Source organism: Eumetopias jubatus, unplaced genomic scaffold, assembly GCF_037043125.1.
Source record: "Eumetopias jubatus isolate StellerSeaLion01/CBP00866 unplaced genomic scaffold, mEumJub1_p1.0 scaffold_2, whole genome shotgun sequence".
Lineage (NCBI taxonomy): Eukaryota > Metazoa > Chordata > Mammalia > Carnivora > Otariidae > Eumetopias > Eumetopias jubatus.
This window is the reverse complement of record NW_028274808.1, coordinates 157,520,008-157,540,903: the sequence shown is the minus strand read 5'-3', so window position 1 is coordinate 157,540,903 and position 20,896 is coordinate 157,520,008. Positions and strand designations below refer to the sequence as shown.

The 20,896-nt window shown below is 41.1% G+C and overlaps 2 protein-coding genes across 2 annotated transcripts in view; one reads left to right on the top strand and one right to left on the bottom strand.

Moving 5' to 3' along the window:
- Positions 1–9,509, top strand: part of POLR2B (RNA polymerase II subunit B) — a 45,507-nt gene extending 35,998 nt beyond the window's left edge. The window contains exons 17-25 of the mRNA XM_028100606.2: positions 1,365–1,461; positions 2,465–2,559; positions 4,205–4,455; positions 4,639–4,728; positions 4,979–5,086; positions 5,830–5,943; positions 6,319–6,479; positions 8,584–8,779; positions 9,268–9,509. Of these exons, the coding sequence (XP_027956407.1) occupies positions 1,365–1,461; positions 2,465–2,559; positions 4,205–4,455; positions 4,639–4,728; positions 4,979–5,086; positions 5,830–5,943; positions 6,319–6,479; positions 8,584–8,779; positions 9,268–9,357 (1,202 nt within the window). The 3' untranslated portion in view covers positions 9,358–9,509. The remainder of the gene's footprint in view (positions 1–1,364; positions 1,462–2,464; positions 2,560–4,204; positions 4,456–4,638; positions 4,729–4,978; positions 5,087–5,829; positions 5,944–6,318; positions 6,480–8,583; positions 8,780–9,267) is intronic.
- IGFBP7 (insulin like growth factor binding protein 7) overlaps positions 9,431–20,896 on the bottom strand; it is a 69,607-nt gene continuing 58,141 nt past the window's right edge. The window contains exons 2-5 of the mRNA XM_028100607.2: positions 18,299–18,408; positions 11,794–11,910; positions 10,742–10,867; positions 9,431–9,681 (exon numbers count right to left, since the gene is read on the bottom strand). Coding sequence (XP_027956408.1) covers positions 10,757–10,867; positions 11,794–11,910; positions 18,299–18,408 — 338 coding nt within the window. The 3' untranslated portion in view covers positions 9,431–9,681; positions 10,742–10,756. The remainder of the gene's footprint in view (positions 9,682–10,741; positions 10,868–11,793; positions 11,911–18,298; positions 18,409–20,896) is intronic.

Below are 20,896 nucleotides of genomic sequence, written 5' to 3'. Positions count from 1 at the left end.
AATGACTGAGCCACCCAGGCGCCCCTGCTTTTGTAACTTTTGATGATCATGATACAGTTGATGACAAAATTGTTCGGAAATACCACACTATTGATGCATACTTGTGAAGTGAAAAAGGCCCTTTCTAAATAAGAAATGCAGTCTGCTGGATCACAAAGAGGTCATAGAGGTGGATGTGGCTACTTCACGGGTGATGGAGGAAACTTTGGTGGAAAAGGAGGCTGTGGTGGTGGCAGCAGAGGTAGTTATAGAGGATGGTGGCGATGGTGGTGGTGGTCCTGGTTATAGCAGTAGAGGAGGCTGCGGTGGTGGTAGGCCCAGGATATGACATCGAAGGAGGTGGATATGGTGGTGTTGGTGGAGGAAATGGTGGTTACAGTGAAGGGGGATATTTTGGAGGAGGTAACTATGGTGGTGGTGGGAACTACAGTGATTTTGGAATTTACAGTGGACAACAGCAGTCAAATATGGACCCGTGAAGGGGGGCAGTTTTGGTGGAAGAAACTTGGGTAGCCCCTTTGGTGGTGGTTATGGATCTGGTGGTGGAAGTGGTGGATATGGTAGCAGAAGATTTTAAAGGAACTCAGAAGAAAAGGGCTACAGTTCTTTTTTTTTTTTTTTTAAAGATTTTATTTTATTTATTCATGAGAGACAGAGAGAGAGAGGCAGAGGCAGAGGGAGAAGCAGGCTCCCCGCCAAGCAGGGAGCCTGATGTGGGACTCGATCCCAGGACCCTGGGATCATGACCTGAGCCGAAGGCAGACGCTTAACCGACTGAGCCACCCAGGTGTCCCAAGGGCTATAGTTCTTAGCAGGAGAGAGAGCGAGTTGTCAGGAAAGCTGCAGATAGTTGTCCCAAATGCAGTAAAGGAATTGTAAAAATCTGCCACAGAAGGAATGATGATCCACTGTCAGAAAAGTTACTGCAGCTTAAATGGGAAACCTTTCTTGTTCAGGACCATAATAGCCACAGTTTGCAAAACGTGCAGCTATGGCTTAATGCAGTCTAGTGTCAATTAGATGTACATTCCTCTTTTGTTTTTTGTTTTTTTTTTAAAGATTTTAAGTAATCTCCACATCCAACGTGGGGCTTGAACTCATGACCCTGAAATCAGTTTGCTTGCTCTACTGACTGAGCTGGCCAGGTGCCTCTAGACGTACATTCCTGAGGTCTTTTATCCCTTGTAGCTTTGCCTTTTTCTTTTCATTATATCAGGTATATTGCCCTGTAAATTGTGGTAGTGGTACCAGGAATAAAAAACTTAAGGAATTTTTAACTTTTCAAAAATAAATAAATAAAAGGAACAATCTTCAACTATAAGCCAGATGAGGCTTATAATGTATGCTCTTACGTGCACTTACAGGTATCAACTCCATTGTGGCCATTGCATCGTACACGGGATATAACCAAGAAGACTCTGTTATCATGAATCGTTCAGCTGTAGACAGAGGCTTTTTCAGGTCAGCTGTTTACGGTAGTTGTCAAAACACAGATACAGTGCAAACATTAATACTTTAATTAAAAACAGTTCTTAAAAAATGAAAAAAGTTCTTTAAAAATAGGTTTGGCTTGTATGTATCCGAACTTTTTAGTGGTTTTGAAGGTCAGGCTGAAGGAAATTTTGATCTGACAACAGAGAAATTTTTCTGTTAAGATATTTACTCTTTTGCCTCCATTCATGAAGCTTTGTGAATATATGGCAAGCACGTACTGTTCTATAGATACCTGTATAGAGTTTAGTGTGGTGAAATCAGTGCCTTACTCCAGAAAACAGGAGGCCTGGCTGATGTCATGAATGATTGAAGACACTATTTCTTGTGTCTCAGGATTTTCAGATGCTACTATTTTGGGGTCCTCACCCCCCACTTTTTTGGTAAGCATTGAGATAATACAGAAATGTCTAAAGAAATAAAAATAAACCTATTAATCTTAGGACCCATAAATAATTATTGGTTTTTTTCAAACTTTTAAAAATTATCCTTCAGTTATTTTATTGACAATCTGAAATACATAGCATATGAAGATTGGTTAAAAACTGAAAATTTAGAAGATGGATTTTTTCTGTATAGTGTCAGAGAATAGCACTAGGACCAGAGGGTGGGCATGATAGCTTAATATCATAAATTTCTCACTAGAAATATTGGAGCAGATCCTGAGTGACCATCTCTGAGGGTTATTATGGAAGGGATCCTTATTTTAGGTAGGAGGTTGCAGTTAATGACCTCAGATCCTTCCTGTTCTCACATATAATCCAGCCGTGTTAAGATTACAGGTCAAATGCTATATGTGTGGCCCATGTAACAGCATTTAAGACTTAACTTAGACTCAATATAGTAAACACTTGTCCTAGATTAGTGGTTTAAATTGTCTTCCAAGTATCAATTAAGTGAAAAGTATCGGTATGTTCTAAGCTCTTTTATAAAAAGGAAAATAGAAGTTATCTTTATAACCATGTGTTTTTAGGTCTGTCTTCTATCGATCATATAAAGAACAAGAATCTAAAAAAGGATTTGATCAAGAAGAAGTTTTTGAGAAGCCAACTCGTGAAACATGCCAGGGTAAGTGATACTGACATTTAAATTATGGAATTTAAAGTCAACATACATGGGGGTGCCTGGGTGGCTCAGTTGGTTAAGCGACTGCCTTTGGCTCAGGTCATGATCCTGGAGTCCTGGGATCAAGTCCTGCATCGGGCTCCCTGCTCGGCAGGGAGTCTCCTTCTCCCTCTGACCCTCTTCACTCTCTCTCATGCTCTCTATCTCTCATTCTGTCTCTCTCTCAAATAAATAAATAAAATCTTTAAAAAAAAAAAAATAAAGTCAACATACATGGTTGTCCTAATTAATACCTTCCCCTGCCCTCTGTCACATGGGAGTATGATTTCATGTTATTCTTAGAGCTCATACATAAGAAAATGTGTGTTTGCCAAAAGTCTTTGCACATAGGAGTTGGCTTGTTACGGTCCTTCCATCCTGGTAGATCCTGCATTGAAGAAGGTATTTAGGAGATCAGAGAGGTCATGTAATTTCATGTGATACACTACAGCCCTTCTTACTTGTACTCTGAACTCTCCCTCCATTTATGTGTTTGCATGGGAACTTCCCCCCCTCTCCACACTGTAGTGTGACCATAATATTTGTCTAGCCACAATATTTGTATACATTTAACAGATAAACGAAGTGATACCTAGCACTTTTTGTTTCTTCTAGAAAACTCAAACTTATTATCTAGTTACAATGTTCACAGACACTTAAAAACTGTGTATGCAGTGGGATGGATGGGATGTCCCAGGGAAATATGTGTATCTGCTAGTTTTGACTTCTAATGGTATTGTGTGAAGTAAAATATGTTTTGTTTTTTAAGTCATTTTTCTATTCCGTTTCCTGTGGGTGGTTCTGTGTAGTAGTGAATTGATGTCCAGTGGAGTTAAGATTACATAAGATGAAATTCAAAATTTCTGTGTGAGGATATGCGTAGAGGGCATATTCTTTTTCTTTTCTTTTTAAACGATTTATTTATTTCAGTAAGAGCATGAGCCCGGGGTGGGGAGGGGCAGAAGAAAAGGGAGAGAGAAACCCAAGCCAACTCCCCACAGAGCAGGACTCACGGCTTGATCTCATGACCCTGAAATCAGAACTGAGCTGAAACCAAGAGTCAGATGCTTAACCAACTGTGCCACCTAGGCCCTCCGAGGGCATATTCTTTTTCATGTAAAAAAGAGATCAGAAGATGGCAACACCCTTATCCAAAATCACCCAGCATATAGATAATCTGATTTTTCCAGTGCTTAGTCCAGTGGTTTTTCAGAATTTCATAATAGTTTGTAGTATTTGGAATAAGAGCATTGTATTATTACTACACATGGTTCATGGTGTTAAAGATTCCTATGAACTTCTGACTTGGAACTGATTTATGTATTTGGTTTAATCTTTTGGAAGCATTATGTGACTTTTTAAAGATTTTATTTATTTGAGAGAGAGAGCATGCATGCGCACAAGTGGGGGGGGAGGGCCAGAGGGAGAAGCAGACTCCCCACTGAGCCAGGAACCAGACGCAGGGCTTGATCCCAGGACCCTGACATGACCTGAGCTGAAGGCAGACGCTTAACCAACTGAGCCACCCAGGTGCCCCGGATTATGTGACATTTTAAATATTTTATATAGTAGTACCATTTCAGAAAATTCCATGTCTGTTTCCTCATAGGTATGAGGCATGCCATTTATGACAAGCTGGACGATGATGGTTTGATAGCTCCTGGAGTCCGTGTATCAGGAGATGATGTTATTATAGGCAAAACAGTCACCTTGCCTGAAAATGAAGATGAATTGGAGGGCACTAATAGACGCTATACCAAGAGAGACTGTAGCACATTTCTGAGAACTAGTGAGACGGGCATTGTGGATCAGGTTATGGTAACTCTCAACCAGGAAGGATATAAATTTTGTAAAATAAGGGTGAGTGTAGCTTTTTCATATTGCTGTTTATAAAAAGTAAACCAGGGCAACCTTCTCAGGTCTCCTCCCTCTTTGGGAGCTTTGTACTATCACTCAATAAACTTTGCTTTGCTGCCTACCAAAAAAAAAAATAAATAAACTAGTTTGGCTTAAGTTAATTAATCTATTTTTATATGAATTCAGGTCCGCTCTGTTAGAATTCCACAGATTGGAGACAAATTTGCTAGTCGACATGGTCAAAAGGGTACTTGTGGTATTCAGTACAGACAAGAGGTAGGTATCTTGTATCTCCCTTACCCCAACCCAAAGTTCTGTTTAACATTTTATTGAATCTTGTTCATATTCAACACTAAAAAGTCAAGCCTGTGCAAAGGTGATAGAGGCTTGACTTTTTAGTGTTGAATAAGAATATGAACAGAGCGTGTTGAACATAATTGAGGACATAGAAAACTTCGGGGGGGGGATCAGTTCCAGTTTTGTAGTTGAGAGAGTTGTTTGTCTCCTTTTAAAAATTTCTTTCTAGGATATGCCTTTCACCTGTGAGGGTATCACCCCTGATATCATCATAAATCCCCATGCCATTCCCTCTCGCATGACTATTGGTCACTTGATTGAATGTCTTCAAGGGAAGGTAAGAGATTTTCTTTAAAAATATATGTTCCAAACTGATGTTTCTTCCAAAATGATGATAGGTGATTGCTCTCATATTTGAGTCTGGGTTCTTTGTTGGAAAAAGCTAGTATGATACTTATTTTCCTGCTTTTAAGTCGGTTATGATTGTGGTGGTTTTTTTACCCCCAGCAAAAATTTGTGAATTTTTGTAAAATTTACTACATCTAATCTCTGCATACATATATGGTTATCCTTTTGACTGGTTCTTTTCTGTAGATTAGGAGTTAATTCATTGGTGGTTAGTTCAATGTGAACTTAATAATTGTATAGCTATATTATTAGCTATATTCATGCATCTTTCAGTGGAGGTTATCTATTTTTAAGTATCTTGTTCAGGTAGAATGGCTATATCCTAACACATGGGGGACTTGGTTTTACGACATTAAAATGTCATTTTCTTTGAGCCATAGGAAATAGTTGGGAGTCTCTTTTTTTATCTGGTCTTGTAGATAGCTTCCTTTTTGAAAGCTTATAATTGAGTTGTTTTAATTTTTTCAGTAGTTTGTTATAAATAGTATTTCATTTAAGATGTTAATAAAATGAAACTTAAAATATTACGGCTTTCCATAACATAGATTTTTATGTTCAAAATCTTCCCTATATAGGAAGGCTTTTTTTAATTGAATATATTTTTATTGATAAAGACTTATAAGGGACAACAGAAGGATTCAGCTTTTAAAGACTACTTTTTTTTAAAAAAAGGTATCCGCTAACAAGGGTGAAATTGGTGATGCCACTCCATTTAATGATGCTGTTAATGTGCAGAAGATTTCTAATCTATTATCTGATTATGGCTACCATCTTAGAGGAAATGAGGTATGTTTGCTCTTACATTAGTAGCTGTGTCTATTTTTTATATGTGTGTAGTTTGATTTTTTTAAAAAAAATTCTTATTGAAGTATGCATGCTTTAAATATGTGCACAAATCATAAGTGTACAGCTTGATGAATTTATTTCACACAAAGTGAACATACCTGTGTGACTGGCACCCAGATTTTGAAAATTACCAGAACGCTTTTAGGCCTAGATGCCCCCTCATGTCTCCTTCCATTTACTACCCCTACCTCCACCCCAAGGTAAACAGTCTCTTGATTTTATATTGTCTACTTTCAGTTTTCATATAAATGAAATCATATAGTCTGGGCACATATATTTAGTATTTTTAAGTCTGTACTTCAAAATCTGTTTCAGGTCCTGTACAATGGGTTCACTGGTCGAAAAATCACATCACAGATTTTTATTGGCCCCACATATTACCAGCGTTTGAAGCATATGGTGGATGATAAGATTCATTCTCGTGCCAGGGGACCTATTCAGATCCTTAATAGACAGCCCATGGAGGGTAGATCTCGGTAAGAGAGCTGCATCACCGTCATTGTTATTAACTAGCCTTTTTTTTAATGAAAAATGTCAAACACATACAAAAATAGAGATAATGGTATAATGAGACCCCCCCCATATGCCTGTCATTCCACATCAATAATTATGAATGGCCAACCTTACTACATTTATCTCCCCACTCCTACCAATTCCTGATTATTTTTGAGCAAAGCCTAGGCATATTTCTTCTATAAATATATTTCAGCATATATTTACGAAAGAGTGGTTCTCAAATTTCTTGGTTCCAGGACCCCTCAGAGCTTTTGTTTGAATTATATCTTTTGATGTTAATCATGTTAGAAGTTAAAAGTAAGACTTGAAGTATTAATTTATTAAAAAATAACACTAGTAAGGGGGCACCTGGTGGCTTGGTCGGTTGAGCATCTGACTCTTATCAGCTCAGGTCATGATCTCAAGGTCCTGGGATCGAGCCATGCCTCGGGCTCTGTGCTCACTGGAGAGTCTGCTTGAGATTCTCTCTCCTTCTACCCCTCCCCCTGCTTGTGTGCACGTGCATGCTCTCTTGCGCAAATAAATCTTAAAATAAGCCCATTGCACATTAACATAAATAACACTTTTAATGGAAAATATATTTACCAAATAAATTTAGTGATGAGTGACATTGGTTTACCTTTTTGCAAATCTTTTTTTAAATTTTTTAATGTAAATTCAATTATCCAACATACAGTGCATCATTGATTTCAGATGTAGAGTTCAGTAATTCATCAGTTGCATATAACACTCATCATATCACACGCCCTCCTTAATGTTCTTAAAAGGCAGACTCCCTGCTGAGCAGGGAGCCTGATGTGGGACTATTCCCAGGACCCCGAGATCATGACTGAGCTGAAAGCAGTCTCTTAACCAACTGAGCCACCCAGGTGCCCCTGCAAATCTTTTTAATGAGCAGGCTTACTAGAAGACAGGATTCTTGTATCTGCTTCTGCATTCATGCCATTGCAGTATTTTTTATATTTAAGTATATGAGGAAAATCCTACCTCACATAGATATGTGGTTGGAAAGGGGAGGAATATTTTAATAACCTTTTTAGGTGACTGTGGATATTATTTTTTGATGCTATGCCAAAACAAGTTGTAGTTTCTTAAAGGTTAGCTGTGATGTAGAATCTGAAACCATCTCAGTGAATCACTTGTATTTATCAGCGCCCCTTATGCATTGTTCAGGGGTCACCTGTAACCTTGATAAAGTATCTGATGTTCAAATTTTCCTGATTGGATGATTTTTAAATAGGTTTGTTGATTTCGATCAGGATACAAATACGTCTGTGCTTTGCAGTTGGTTTTTTTTGTTTTGCTTTGTTTTGTTTTTAAATCTATAGGTTGCCCTCCAACCTTTTTTCCTTGCAGTTGATTTGTTGAAGAAACTGGATTGTTTGCCCTGGAGGGTTTCTCACACTCTGGATTTTGCTGATTGCATTCCTGGGCTGTACATTTCTATTTTTCTTATAAACTGCTAGTTAGGTCTTGAGATTTGATGAAATGGAAGGATTGCATTCTTTTGCAGTAATACTTATAGGCAGTGTTGCATATTTCCAGTATCTGGTTGTGTTTTATAATTTTAGCAGCTATGTATGATCATTACTTGAAGCCCTTAATTAAATGGGGACTGCAAATTGTTGAGATTCTAATTTTATCATTTCTCTACTTAATAGCTGGAATACTTCTGGAGAGAGAAACTTTATTTCCTCAACTGGTTATCTTGTGACATAGTTCATATAGGCAGGATAAATGCTTGATTCTTTCTCTTTATTTACCAGTTTTCAAATGAGTTAGTTGTCATCCTCCAAAGTTGACTGATGATTTATTTTTTGGTAATATTATTAGAAAATCATTGGTTTTATGTATTTTGTATATTGAGACTGTTAAGGAAACCATCACCATCCACTTTTGGCCATTTGAACAGTGCATTTCACTTCTATACTGGGGAAACCTGTTACCATTCACCTGTTCTTTCCATTACTTTTGCCAATGTACATTTATTTCAGGCTTGATTGCCTGGGAGACTCATTCATGGAGAAGCTGCTTTATAAAAATCTGTTCTTTGTTCCTTAACAGTGATGGTGGCCTGCGGTTTGGAGAAATGGAACGAGATTGTCAGATTGCCCATGGAGCAGCCCAGTTTTTAAGGGAAAGATTGTTTGAGGCATCAGATCCATATCAGGTTCATGTTTGCAATCTTTGTGGAATAATGGCGATTGCTAACACGAGGACCCATACGTATGAATGCCGGGGCTGCCGCAATAAAACCCAGGTGTGTAGACCTTATTGGCAGCTGATACTTGTTTAGGATATAACCATGTTGGTCTCATCATCCAGGCAGGTTCCTTGTGGTGGAACAGATTGGCATTTTCACAATTTTGATTAATACCTGTATAAGATTCCTAGTTTTAAATGAGAAAGATAATTTGCTTTTTCTAAAAACCAGTTTTGGTGGGATAGTTTCTCTAAGCTGGTCATCTTTTGGAAATAATAAGGGTGTGTACAAGAGATTTTAAACATTTTAAATTAAGGAGTTTAAAAGAAATCTTTTGAGAAGGGTGAATATAAATTATGTCTGGCAGGAAGGCTGAAATACCAAAGCCTCTCAGGAGAAAGAACCACAAGCCCAGGTAGCAGGATGAGTGTTACCACCCCTTATTTATCATCTACAATACCAAGACCTTATACCTTTTTCTGGGGTAGGGAAGTGGGGTCGCTTCAAATACAGTTTTGCTAATTACCTTTTTCTCCTCCCCCCAGATTTCTTTGGTGCGAATGCCTTACGCGTGCAAACTGCTGTTTCAGGAACTTATGTCTATGAGTATTGCACCTCGAATGATGAGTGTTTAGCTCTTTTAAGAGAGTCTCAAGATACTTGTAAATATTTGTTTCTTCAAGATTTTTTTTTTAAAAAAGTACTGCATTGTGAGAGAAAGCATTTTATTGATTTTAATTACATGCATGCTTTTCTGTAAATAGACAATAAATCTTTGTAGTCTTGATGTGTTATCTTCATTTTGGATTTCCTCTATGTGAAACCAGCGAATATAACTAAGTGTTAGTGGATTGGAGGAAAAGAAACTGGTTATTAGGCAAGAACAGGGCTGTAGTTATCCAGGACTTTCAGTGATGCAGACGGGTATATTCTGCGGGTTTATAGGTCAGCACCTTCACCTAGTTAAAGAAAAAGGTGAAAATTAGTTACAGATATGGATGTGGTTGACTTTCTGAGCTTTAGGTACTTTTTAGTATTTCCAAATAAATGGAGATGTTAAAATGTGGGGATTAAAGGGTTTGTGAGTAACTGTGTACAAATGAGAGGGTAGAATGCTCTTTGGAATGTGAGCTATGGGATTTTGTTGTACTGGGCTATGCATAAGCCATGGACCTTGTTAACAGAAGTGGAAGAGCTTGTTTCACAGACAAGCAAGTTGAGATGGAGAGAGGCTTAGGAACTTTCCTCGGCCATGAAGCTTTCACTCAGCATTCCAAGTGGAGGATAATTAGGGGCAGAGCTAAGACGCAAACATGACGCTGAGCTCCTGCTGTTTTGTCACCTGGATTTACACAGCCTGGCCGAGGAGAGTCTGACCAAGCCTGTGTTTACTTGATACTTCCTCCTTCCATACCACAGGTGAGCAATCTGCACGGGGGGATGGGCCGGCGATGCGGATAGTAAATTTTGTTTAGTTTTTGGTTTACAAGAAGCCAGTTCAGACATCGGTCTAAGAGAAGTATATAAATGTAAAATAGCACTTCCCTGATGCTGCTAGGAGAGGTGCTTGAGAGGAAGCTTTTTTGATGGTGAAGTAGAAGAGAATTGGGTCCTTGCCAGTATACTCTCCCTTCTGGCTTCTTATAAAAGCTCAAAGTGAAGGACCAGAATTGCTCACAATCATTTATTTTTTTTTTTTAATAATCATTTACTTTAAAATGGAAATTTAACGTCATAGTTGCAACACCAAGGAAGACTGCCATGTGGATAGAGAGAGGAAATAGAAGCCATTCCGTTCAAGTTTGAGATGTGAGGTAAGGTGAAAGCATCATCATCCTAACAGTAGCATTCCATTAGCCATCCAAATGTTCTTTTAGAGCCCTGTGCTCTCCATTTTGATGGCATGCCTTTGTGAATAACAGTTTCATAAGAACAATGTCGGATACTCTCATCCTTAGTTCTGTTCTGTTCTTAAACAAAAGCACTAGTCCTTAAATGGTTGTGAGATTTATTACCTACCTTTTTCCACTGATTTCATTGTAAGGGATCAAACACTGTAATTTTTGCTGATGCTGAAGCCTGTCCTTGGGAATTGGATGCATGGCACTCATATTCTCCAGCATCTTCCTTACTGAGAGGAGATACCTGTGGAAAAAAAGGATCTTTAGCTCCTCTATGGCAGTCCTCTCTTCCCTGTGGCTTCAGTTAGGTCATTATTTCTTAGGATGAATCAGGGACTCATAGCAAAGATACTGCCAGAAAGAGTGCAGGTTCTGTGCTGCAAGATGGACAGCTTGCCCCGGGTGTTCTGCCAGGAGGATTCACACTCTGAGGACACAGCACGGACAGCTTTTGATCACACTACATAGCTTAAGAACTGTGAACAGGTGCACATACCAGTTTGAGGAAGACCTTGATAGGGTATAAGTACAATTTAGAAGTATCAAAGGTCAAATAAAAATAACTATTAATTAAAATAATTAATGCTCGGGCCATTTAGTACCCTGTAAAGATTTTGCTTTGAATTTTTTTTGTGTGTTTTAAAGTAAGTTCTAGGCCCAACATGGGGCTTGAGTTCATGACTCCTGAGATCAAGCGTCACATGTTCTACCGACTGTGCCTGCCAGGCGCCCCTGCTTTGAATTTATCTTTTTAAGATTTTATTTATCTGACAGAGAGCGCACAAGGCGGGGGGACTGCAGGCAGAGGGAGAGGGAGAGGGCAAAGCAGGCTCCCTGGATGTGGGGCTCGATCCCAGGACTACGGGATCATGACCTGAGCCGAAGGCAGAAGCTTAACCTGCTAAGCCAGCCAGGAGCCCCCTGCTTTGATTTCTTAAAAGAAAAAGTTAGTGCTCATTTATTTGTTGTTTTTTTCTAAAACATTCAACCAATCTCAGCTCTTTTTTAAGTTCCCTCTGAAAGAGGAGTAGCAGTTTCCTGGTAGGCCTGTTCCAAAGAGGTGTGGCTGCCAGGGCACATACTTTCAGCTTGGCAGGACGTCTGGCACATTTGCCAGGTTTGCTGTGTCTAATCCTAGGAATGAAATCCTTGCCAAGCCTCGGTACTCACCAGCACCCAGCCAGTGACTTCATGCTTTTCTGGGCCACCCCGGGTCTGAATAGCCAGGTTGTCCCGGTCACCAGGCAAGAGTTCTGTCCTTTGAACTCCATAGTTACCCCTTTTTACCTACAAAAACAAAAGGAAATAGTCTTGAGTTTTCTGCACTGAATTATCAACTTGGAAGTAGCCACATTCTTAGACTGTACAGGGCATACATCAGACTTTCTAACTGGATTAAACCCAGCAATTTCCATATTATCCTTTCCTGAATAATTAAATATAGATCTTCTTTATTTCTTCCTATCAGTTTCCCTCTAAAGTTTATATATTTTATTTTATTTCTTTAAAGATTTTATTTATTTGAGAGAGAGAGAATGAGAGATAGCACGAGAGGGAAGAGGGTCAGAGGGAGAAGCAGACTCCCTGTTGAGCAGGGAGCCCGATGTGGGACTCGATCCCAGGACTCCAGGATCATGACCCGAGCCGAAGGCAGTCGCTTAACCAACTGAGCCACCAGGGCGCCCCCCTCTAAAGTTTATATATTTTAAACTAATGTATTTTTCTGCATGCTTGGGGAATACACACCGTCATACTTTGCTGCCACTGACTACCATCATTCACTCATGCCCTTGTAAATTCTGCCTTTCTTTGCTGTGCTTTTTCTTGCTTGTCACGCCGAGTTTGACAAACTGTCACCAAGTGCTAGGTTTGATTCTTGGGACCTTGTGTCGGAGCCCAAGTCCTGCAACCACCTCTATAATGGAAAACAGTAGGTTAAGTCCAAAACCAATACTGTTCCTTTTGTTCTGAGGGCTAAGGGGTTCATTCTAATGATTTACTAAGGACCCGTGAGCAAAAACGCCTGTCAAGTACACGCTGTCACCGTTCTCTTATGACAAAAGCTGCTTGCTGCCCACCCCTGTGCATCATGGCGAGAGTAGGGATGGCTTAAGAAGACATTCAGTTTCCTTGGTTTGAGGGTAACAGTGAACACTGTCCTAATTTCCCCCCTCATGAACTGTTCATAATATAAACTGGAAAATAACACAAAAATCTATGGAAAAATAAAATTTATTTGTAAAACTTCTGTACATATACACTTAGCATAAATTTCTAGAAGTGGAATTGCTGAGTCACAAAGTATTTTAAAGCTTGTGACAAGGATGGGTTTAAAAAAGATCAAAGGGATACACGAAGCAGTGCTTATTCCATCCCAGGCCACCTTTAATAAGAGCTAGGTTGATGTTTACTGATATTGCAATCTCACAGGTAGTTTTCATTTTCTTTCATTATTAAGCAAATTCTGAGTCCCAGAAGCCCAGCTGACACTGTGGACACTCTCCATGCGTGTTACTTCTTCCCGCATGATCCCACTCCCACCACAGTCCGTTAGGCTGCTTCTCTCAACTTCAAACCTACTCTTTATTTTTTCTGCGGCGTGACACCAGGGCTGGGGCTCTGAAAACCACGAGGGATCTAGGCCAACTCCTACTCTATAAAAAAAAAACAAACCCTGGCATTATTGATTTCGAATGCCTGGATTTTGCTTGCTTGCTTTTTTCCCCTGGGATTTCCCTCTATTGCGACTATGAGAGAAAACCAGTTATCTTAGTGTTTTTCGCACAGAAGTGCTAGCAAGACAAAACAGATAAACTTAGTAGGCATCTTTTTTCCTTCCGTTTCCCCAGTAGCTGGCAAAAACAGTTCATGCTAGTGCAGATTTTGAAATATTTGAAAATGGTTTTAACAATGGTGGGTTGATTCAATGGCCAAAGTAACGTATCTCTGATCTTAAGTGAATTTCAGAATTCTCTAAGAGCTTTGTATGGGACCAGAGCAGAAAAACACTACTGCATGAAATACTGAATCTCAGCAACTGAACTGTTGGTCCTCAGATTATGTCACTCTTGGTAACGAGCATTCTGTGCCAGTTAACCTGATCCACTTCATACAGAGAAACTGTTCTCGTCAAGCATTTGATTGGAAAGTGGATATGTATATATAACAGCTCATATTTTAATATATTGTAAAAAGCTACACACCACATAGAAAACAAGAAATGTCAAGAATTATTACATGGTAAATTTTTATATGGCACATTCTGTTGCTCCCTTATGTGAGGGGAGTTTGTTGATCAATATGCTTTATAGTTTGAAAAAAAAAAAAAAGGATGCAAGCTGAGAAAAGTGGCTTCTGAGACAATTTGACAGATATGCAATGGGCTTGAAGTGCTTCAGAGTTTGAACCTTAGAAATCTAGGCAGAAAAAAACACCTAGCAGTCACTGCTTGCCATGAGGGTTCAACTAGGGGGAGAATCAGAGGGAGACCCAGGAAGTCATTTCAGCTCTCTGCTTGTATTTTAGCTGTGACATCTTCCTAAATCCTGCTATTGCAGATAAGCAATTAATAATGAAAAGTGCTAGTGGTTACAGAAGCAGGATGAAATAGTGTGATTCTTACAGGTGAATACATTTCAAGGGGTTCACTGAATTTCAGGACACCGTTAAAGGACATTTATGCAGTATAGAATATATTTGCTGTGCCTTTTTGGTGAAGTTTCAGAAGAGGTTTATGATGAAATAAATACATGTCTGTTGAAACTTTAAGATCCCCAGCCACTGTAACCCATTAAAGACAAAATGTCTAGGAAAAAAATATTTGTAATATGCAAGAAAGGGTCAGTATCTCTCATGTACAAAAAGCCACAGACTAGTTAGAAACAACCCAACAGAAAAATGGGTAAAGGATATTTGAACAGGCAATTCATATAACACACAAATATGAAAATATTCTCTTCAAAATATAGAAAGAACTTCTACAACTCCACACCCAAAAAACAAGTAATCCAATTAAAAATGAGAAGACATGAACAGTATTTCTGTAACAAAGACATATGGATGGCCAACGGACACATGAAAGATGCTCAACATCACTCATCATCAGGGAAATACAAATCAAAACTACAATGAGAAGCCACCTGACACATGTCAGAGACCTAAGGTCAAACCCACAAGAAACAAGTGTTGGCGAGGATGTAGAGAAAATGGAACCCTCATGCGCTGCTGGTAGAAATGCAGACTGGTGCAACCACTGTGGAAAACAGTATGGAGGCTCCTCAAAAAGTTAAAAGAACTACCCTATGATCCAGTAAGTGCACTGCTGGACACTTACCCCCCAAATACAGAAACACTAATTCAAGGGGATGCATGCATCCCTATCTTAATAGCATTATTTACAATAGCCAAATTATAGAAGCAACCCATGTGTCCACTGGTAGATGGATAAAGATGTGTATACACATACACACATAATGGAATATTATTCAGCCATAAAAAGGATGAAATCTTGCCATTTGCAATGACGTGGATGGAGCTAGAGGGTATTATGCTAAGCGAAATAAGAGAAAGACAAATACCATATAATTTCACTTGTATGTGGAATTTAAGAAACCAAAGGAACAAAGGACAAAAAAAAGACAAATTGAAACAGACTTTTTTTAAAGTAGGTTCCATGCCCAGCATGGAGCCCAACGCAGGGCTTGAAATCATGACCCTGAGATCAAGACCCGAGCTGCAATCAAGAGTCCGGATGTTTAACCAACTGAGCCACCCAGGTACCCCTACAGACCCTTAACTACAAAGAACAAACTGATGGCTACCAGAGGGGAGGTGGTGGTGGTGGGGAATGGGTAAAAACAGGTGATAGGGATTAAGGAATGTATTTGTGATGAGCACCGGGTGATGATCGGAATTGATGAATCACTATATTGCACACCTGAAACTAATATACACTGTACGTATGCCTATGGCTCAGGTCATGATCTCAGGGTCCTGGGATCGAGCCTAGCTTGGGCTCCCTGCTCAATGGAGAGTCTGCTTCTCCTTCTCCCTCTGCACCCAACCCCCCTTGCACTCACTCTGTCTCTCAAATAAATAAAATCTTTAAAAAAATTTTAAAAAAAGATTGCCAAACCACAAAGAAATTTGAATACTACAATGTGAAAAAAAAATATCCTCAGCATAGTCAAGGAAATTAAAGCAATAATGAAAGGATATTTTTACCCATCATTAACAAAAATTAAAAAGTTGGGCAATATTCAGTGCTGGTGAGGATGCTGGATAATGGTTCCCATACACTACTGGGGAGAGTGTGAACTGCTACAGTCTATTTAGAAATTAATCTGAGAATATCTTAAAACTAGCATGAAACAAATATTTTGACCTACCTAGTCATGTATCTTTTGGGGGAAACTATCCTCTACAGGGGGAAAAAATAAAAGCACCTGCACATAGGATACATATATACTCGTATATTATTTAAGGTGGTAAAAAACTGGAAACAAACAATACAGGAATGGTTTAATAATTATGGTACACCCGTACTTGGAATCTCCTGTAGTTATTGAGAAGCAGACCTGGAGGGATGCCCATGAGGTATTTATCGAGAACAGCAGATTTCACAGTAATATGCTCAGCCTATTCCTACCTCGCTGCACATACTGGGGATATGTGTTGGTGTACGGGCACAAGTAAGGGTATAGAAAGCTAAAACCCAGGGCAGTTCACGCTGGGTATTTCAGGGAGTGGAAGGTGGGAGATTCTGAACTCTTTTTACGCATCTTTGGAGAATTTCTCCTAATATTACCATTATAATTTACTGTTTTTTTTTTTAATTTTTTAAAAATATTTATTTATTTGACAGAGAAAGACACAGTGAGAGAGGGAACACTAGCAGGGGGAGTGGGAGAGGGAGAAGCAGGCTTCCCGCTGAGCAAGGAGCCCGATGTGGGGCTGGATCCCAGGACCCTTAGATCATGACCTGAGCCGAAGGCAGATGCTTAACCGACTGAGCCACCCAGGCACCCCTTCACTGTCCTAACAGAAGTTGCAGCTGTAAAGGTCAGTTGTAATGCAGCCGGTGGTGTCTCTGCCCACCCCTGCTCCCAGGCATTTTTTGGAATCACCCTGATTTCACTTCCACCAGACCGCCCCATGCGGATGATGCACCCTCTGGCCACACGGGGGAGCCAGAGGCTGGCAGGTGACCCAACCTGGGCGCGAGTCCTTCCACGGGATTGACAGTGCAGCAGGGAGAAGGGAAGCCCTCTCTCTCCTCTGGAGTCTTCAAGGGGCGATAATGTGAGCCTGGAGCTGCCAAGGACAGCGCTGCCTAAGGTGTGGCGGCAGCTTTTGGAGGTAGAAGGAAAAAAAAATGAGACCAACACGTTGAGAGCCAAGAGTCAAGAACAGAGTCCTCACCACACTGTGTACCTGGATCCAGGTGCCCTAGAGGCTGGAATCACCACTCCTCACCCTCCCTTTCTCTTGCTCAAGATGTCGGAAGGGAGCTTCTATAACTTGCAACAACATAAAGATTCTGACCATGGGAGCCAAGATCCCTCTGGAATTCCAGATGTTGATCCTCTGGTCAGATACCAGCAAACAAAATAATTGAGACAGCATCTGAGGGCTTGCTGGAGGGCGAACCAGCTGAAAAGGGGTATCTGGTGACGCCTTTTCACTTAAACTCTATTTCCTTTTCGTTAGCGCAAGTTTGATGACATTTACTCCATAGCGCTGTTGTGAGGCTTGACCGAGTCGAAATGCGCAAAAAGGGAAAGCATGGAAAATAATGTACAGTATGACTGTGAAGTATCATTTGATCTGGCAAATGAGTGTTTTCTATTCCCTTCCACAGACAGACATGCTGGGACTAGGTTATCCTTCAAATGTGAAGACAGTTACACAAGATAATGGCACATGAAGGGAAACATTTCCAGGACCAGCATCTAACATCAAGGGAGTGTTAACTATGTATCTGAGCACAAGTCAAGGGACTTTGCCTGCATCGCTCTATGCAATCTTTACAAAAATTATATGCTACCTTCATCATACAGAGGAGGAAACTGAGGTTTAGAGCATCTGTTCTCACTCTAGGTGGACTTTTCCTCCAGGAAACATTTGGCGGTGTCTTGCCTCCTTTTTGACTGGCCACCACTGGGGGTGGCGCACGGCGTACAGCCGCTAGAGGCCAGGGACACTGCTAAACCTCTTACAGGGCACAGGGCAGCCCCCACAACAAAGCATCATCTGGTTCAAAATGTTAATAGTGCTCAGGGTAAGAAGCCCCGGGTTTAGAACTCTAGCGATCTGGTTAGGGAATCCACATTCTTAACCACTATGCTCTACTGTCTTCGACGGGAACACACACACACGCTCACGCGCACACGCACACACACTCGCAGGGTGGGTTTGTGTTCAGCATTACAGTTTTCTAGTTCCTAAGGCTCCATGCTCAGGCACTGACAACGAAAGCAGAGTGGAGACCGTTCTGGAGGTCAGTAAAATCGTTCAGTAGATCCAGGGGAGGTGTCTGGAAGATCGCCGCAGGGTTTCACCTTCGAGGAGCAGCAGGGAATAGAAGAGGCTAAAGGTTTTAGATTATTGCCATCACTGGATGGCGACAGAGGAGCTCGTCAGTCTAGGGGATCTTCCTGAAATCCGTGTCACTGACCTTGTTCCAGATGAGGACTGGGGTTGGGATTCCGATGACCTCACAGCTCAAATACACCTGGGCGCCAGTGACATTCCGGATGTCCTTGGGGGGTGTCACAATGGAAGGACCTACAAGAGAGAATGCAAAGCCAAACACATCTTTTTAAACAGTCTGTAACATTAGCATACTAGGAAGTAAATACTTGATTCTATTTATGAGGCTGTCCCTCCTGTGCCTTATCTAAAGCAAATTGCAAAGACCAGCCTGGCACCCCCTGCCATTAGCATGATTTTTAAGCTCTGCTTTGGAAATGCATACATCTAAACAAACAAAAATCAGTAGAAGAAAAATGTATTGTTTATGAAATTTTCTGCTCCCTTAAATCATGTTTAATGGTTTAAATTTACCAGTTGTTCTGCATTATTGGGGATGTTCCTATTAATATAATGAAATTTAGTTCCAAAATGTTTGTTTTTCCTTTTTGCTTACCAGAATTTCTCTCCCCCTCCACCTTTCTTTGTAAGTAGGCTTCATGCCTGGTGTGGAGCCCAATGTAGGGCTCGAACTCCTGACCCTGAGATCGAGATGTGAGCTGAGATCAAGAGCGGGACACTTAACCGACTGAGCCACCCAGGCGCCCCTGTTTACCAGAATTTCTATTTTTTTGGCGGAGAGGGTAATAACCAACTGCTCCTTAGGTGATGAAAGAAAAAAATCTAAGAAGATATTTGAAAATGTGCTGAGCACTTAGAAAAGATGGCAGTCCCTATTTTAAGAAGCCTTAGGATCTGAGATCGACAAGTCAAGGTAATCAGGCAGGAATGACGACTTTCATCTCAGACAGAAATGCAGAGTGCCGTGTGCCCTGGGAGACCGCAAGAGATACCTTTGAATAGAAGTGGACTGGGGCTCCAGCAGGAAGGGGGAAAGGGCTTTCTTCTCAGCTGAGGGAGGCAGTGGGTTAAACAACAGCAGTGACAGGTCTGTCGTGTGTGACGAGGGTGTCCAAGGACACAGCTCTTTCCCAGGCTCTAAGTGTCTAGGTCCCTGGCAGGGGCCACTGGCAAGTGGGGGAACGTGTCAAGGCACTGCCTCGATAGCCTCAGCACGTAGGAGACCACCCAGCGAGAGCCCAGAGCCATACCTGCCCACCCCCCCCAATTCTGGAACCCATCTCTAGGCCTTTTCTGTCCTATCTATGCCCTCTGGCAAGAAGGTCCTTACACAGGACCAACATCAACGGGATGCATTTTTTTGCTTCTAAAAGGCTGGCCAAAATTATGGCCCATGGGCCAAATTGGGCCTGCCATTTGTTTTGGCCTGGCACTTAAGAGGTCTTTGTGTTTTTAAATGGTTGGGGGCGAGGGGTGGGGGGGGGGAATGGATATTTTATGATGCGAATATTATAAGAGAGTCACATTTCAGTGTCCATAAATTAAGTTTTATTGGAACACAGTCATGCCTTAAGTCTGGCCACTGTGGCCGGGGCCGTATGGCCTAAAACATTTACAATGGGGCCTTTTATGGAAGAAGTGCTGACCAGCTCTAATTAGCCAACCAATGCCTAAATACGATGTCACGGGAAACTCTCAGGACTTTGATCCTTTACACATTACCTGGAGCTCATGCAAGTAACCCCACCTGCGGGTCCAGCTCTGAGATGCAGCACTTTTGAAAGCAACAGAGAGAGAGAGCAGTGTGCTTGCTTACTGCTGGGGGCCCCACCAGTTCTTGAATGAATGAGTTCATCATTCCCTCTGAATTTCAGCTCTCCATTGCCTTGGGTCTTCCAGCCAAATAAAACGTCTAACTGTGGGGTCATCTTGCCTCAGTATCCTGGGAAAGGGACGACTTCCCCTTTAGGCCTGGAAAATTTTCTGGCACAATCAGCATTCAAAGGACACAAAATCTCCCCTTTTGCAACAGGCTATTTCCAGCACGCTAATAATTTTTTGAAACAGAAAGGAAATGACTCCAGCATATAAGATTTTTCCCACTCATCTAAAAGTATTAGATGCTGATTTTTTTTTCTAATCCCCTGGGGTATTTTTATTTTTTCCCCTTTGTAAGAATGTGCAAAACAAAGTTCCGAAAGCTCTAAATATATTTTGCGCTTCCTTTCCTCTAACCCGGTAGGAAGCATCTATCTTGGTCAGGGGTCTTTCTTGGCTTTTCAGTTGCAGATGTGGATGGGGTGAGCATGTCGTGCTGTGTTTGTGTGTGTTTCTGGTTCTGTCTCCCATGCTTCCTAGGGACCCCACAAAGGGCTGGGCCTGGCCTGACTCCACAACAGGCTTCCTCCAGGGTCCTGGGACCCAGGGGCGGGGCTCCCGGAGAACTGGATCTGGCTGGAATCTGAACTCCTTTCGCTCACCTCTCCGCGGGCTTCCGCGTGGCTCTGTCCTTCCCACACACAGACTCATCAGGATGACCTCAAAGCCCAGGGGATCTCAAGAGATTGTTCCGAGAAGAATACTCTAGTGTTCAGTTGTGGAGGGGCTTGGGAACAAAGCTGCCTCTCATGTATTAAAAACACACAAGGAATGTAAGACTTTTTTTTTTACTGTGAGGTCTCAGTGCCTGAGCCTTGCAACAAACTACTTATTTTAACTTGCA